This window comes from Corvus brachyrhynchos, unplaced genomic scaffold (genome assembly GCF_000691975.1).
Source record: "Corvus brachyrhynchos isolate BGI_N302 unplaced genomic scaffold, ASM69197v1 scaffold218, whole genome shotgun sequence".
In the NCBI taxonomy this organism is placed as follows: domain Eukaryota; kingdom Metazoa; phylum Chordata; class Aves; order Passeriformes; family Corvidae; genus Corvus; species Corvus brachyrhynchos.
Window position 1 is genome coordinate 806113 of NW_008239321.1, and position 2693 is coordinate 808805.

Here is a 2693-nt window from a genome sequence, read left to right on the forward strand (position 1 = left end):
CCTCTGCATGGCCATCCATCCTCAACCTCTTCCTTGTTTCCACTGTACCAGCACTCCACAGGGTGTTCCAGAGCTTGAGGAACATTATGGTCCTAGAGAGCATAATTGGATGGGGGAAAAGCTAAAATTAAAGGTCAGAAGCAGAAACCTGGTGTTGGAAGAGCCTTGGAAGTGAAGCTGATGGGATCTTTGGACGTCTGCCCATGTGGAGTTGCCTTCAGCTTTTCAGCTTTTGCTTAATTACTGCACATCCATGTGCATCCTTTGGTGACACAGGCATTTCCCACACCGCCGGATGTTTGAGGCTTCAGGTGACATCCAGAGGGCTCAGCACCTCTGGGAACGAGGGCCTGCGGCTGCCTGGGTGGTTCCAGAGGGGATGCAGAAGTATCTCAGAGCATGTCCCAGCTGACAGTGGCCTCTCTTCCATGTGCAGAGATGGGATCCCCCCGTACAGAATTGGGAGCAAGAAGCAGCTCCAGCGGGAAATGCACCGGAGCGTCAAGGCCAACGGTCAAGTTTCTCTACCTCATTTTCCGGTGAGTCCAGGCGGGAGCTGCCATGGGAAAGGCTGGGACTGGGAGCAGGGGAGGGGAGCATTTCCATCCCAGGGTGATGCCAGAGGAGAGGTGCTGCTTGGTGTTGGGCAGGAGCCATGTGCCCTCAGCATCGTTCCAAAACCCTGCTTGTGCACAGTCACATCTTGGTCCTTCCTGAAACCAGCTGCGAATTAGGAGTTTTCAGGGGCACTGAATTTGTCCTGTTGGTTAAATCCCAAGTGGAGATGTCCTGTTTGTGGGAGCCTTGGCTCTGGCCGCCACCGTGATACCCCTGCAGTGCTGAGCAGGGCTTGGCCTCATGCACATCGCTGACAAGAGCTGGGTGTCTGTGAGCTGGAGGGAGCAGGATCTCCCGAAAGAGAGAATTGGCAGCAGATCCGTGTCTGGCTTTGAGGGGATCCGATGCGCGGCGCTGCCCTGCTCTTGAAAATTAACTCACTGACTTGCTAATTCTGTTGACTTGCAGCCTCTCGATTCCTGCAGTGAATAAACTGTTTACACAGACAAGTATAAACTTATCTTGTCTTGAGATTAATATGCTAAAATTCCTCTTTCTGCTGTCTTAAGCAGCAAGAAGTCATAGATGATATTTCTGGTGGAAGGGGGGGGTGGTTTGTGTGGTTTTTCTTTTTGGTATTTTTTTTTCCCTTCCTTCCTAAAGAAAGTTCTATAGCCTGAGCTTGTAAATTAGATTATTTTGTCCCAGGGCGTGCAAATCGACTTTCTCTGTAAGGCAGTGCTTTGATCAGGGACTGAATAGAGCCAGCTTGTGTAAGAGTGACAATTTCCAGCAGAGTGGCCTTTTTCTACCCTCACATCATTTCTGGAGCTAAGTGGTTGCCGGAGAGAGGCCCCACCTCATCTGGTGGGTAGTATGTGAAAGAGTTGGCAGTTCAGCTTTCTGCTTTCGGGGGGGGGAAAAGAGGGAGAGTGGGGGTGAGGAGTGGGGTGCATGGGGATGGCAGGAGGGAGGGCAGAGTCAAGTGGGTGGTTTCTTTTTCCATCTTTTTTTTTTTTTTCTTTCCTCCCCTTTTCCTGCCATGTTTGCTTCTTTTGGCAGAAATTCACGTTTTGCCTTTTTATATTCTGCACTTGATTTGGAGATGTTCCCTTTTTCCCTTGATAGATCTGCTTGAGGCAGCCAAGCTCAGCAGTGTAGCACTGCTAGCCTGCAGCAGCTTTCTTCATTTTCTGTACAAAGAGATGGAGGGGGGGGAAGAGATCTAGGACACTGTTGAGACAACACTACCTCAAAGGTGCCCAGTGTGTAGCCAGGAAATAAATTACCAGCACTTCTCTGATCTGCAACCGTTTGACTTCTTTTTTTTTTTTTTCCCCTCCTTTCCCTTTTTCTCCCCCATCTTATTTTTTTTAATTTCCAACTCCTTTCTGTTTATACTCACTTTATTCCTTTAGTTAAAGTCTCTCCCTCCCACCTCAGAGGTTTTTTTTTTTGTTTTTTTTTTGATGTTTGACAACAGTCTTTGAAGATTTTCTACTTCAGAGTAGCTACTGATGGGCTGGTTGTACTACAGAGAGAACAAGCGGGGTTCCTCAGAGTGCGACCAACTGCTCCTGCCGAAGGCAAACGCTGGTGGGGAGGATGTCACTCCATGAGGCCACAGCACTAGCTCATAAAAATCCAGAGCAGACCATGCCTAGTTGCGGTTGTCTTTTCATCCAAACATGGAGACACAACAAGCGTAGCGGGGCCGGCGATGCCGCAGCGGCGAAGCGCCCGCGCCCCACACCACCCGCTAAACATTGCCTTGTGCCTTCTGTCCCCGCTCCTTGTAGAGGACCCACCGGCTTCCCAAGGAGATGACCCCGGTGGAGCCAGCTGCCTTCGCTGCCGAGCTCATTTCCCGGCTGGAGAAGCTGAAGCAGGAGCAGGAGACCATGGACTGTCTGGAGGAGAGGCTGCAGCAGATCAAGGAGGTAGGAGGATTAGCATTCCCAGAGCTCCACGTGCCACCCAGCCGGGCGGGAGGGGGCCGTTCCCTGCCCGTGGCGGGAGCGCGCCGCGGTTCCCGGGACAGCGGGGGGGACATCCCAGCGCGCGCCTTGCCAGCTCCCGGCCCCTTCCATTCATTCCCTGCCATCCCTTGTCTGGCAGCAGGAGGAGAAGGAGGG

General features: G+C 51.9%; 1 protein-coding gene across 1 annotated transcript in view; it reads left to right on the forward strand.

The window, feature by feature from the left end:
- The window catches only part of AXIN2 (axin 2), a 24130-nt gene that overhangs the window by 12331 nt on the left and 9106 nt on the right, over positions 1 to 2693 (forward strand). Inside the window, exons 3-4 of the mRNA XM_017740750.1 lie at positions 437 to 539; positions 2358 to 2690. Of these exons, the coding sequence (XP_017596239.1) occupies positions 437 to 539; positions 2358 to 2690 (436 nt within the window). The remainder of the gene's footprint in view (positions 1 to 436; positions 540 to 2357; positions 2691 to 2693) is intronic.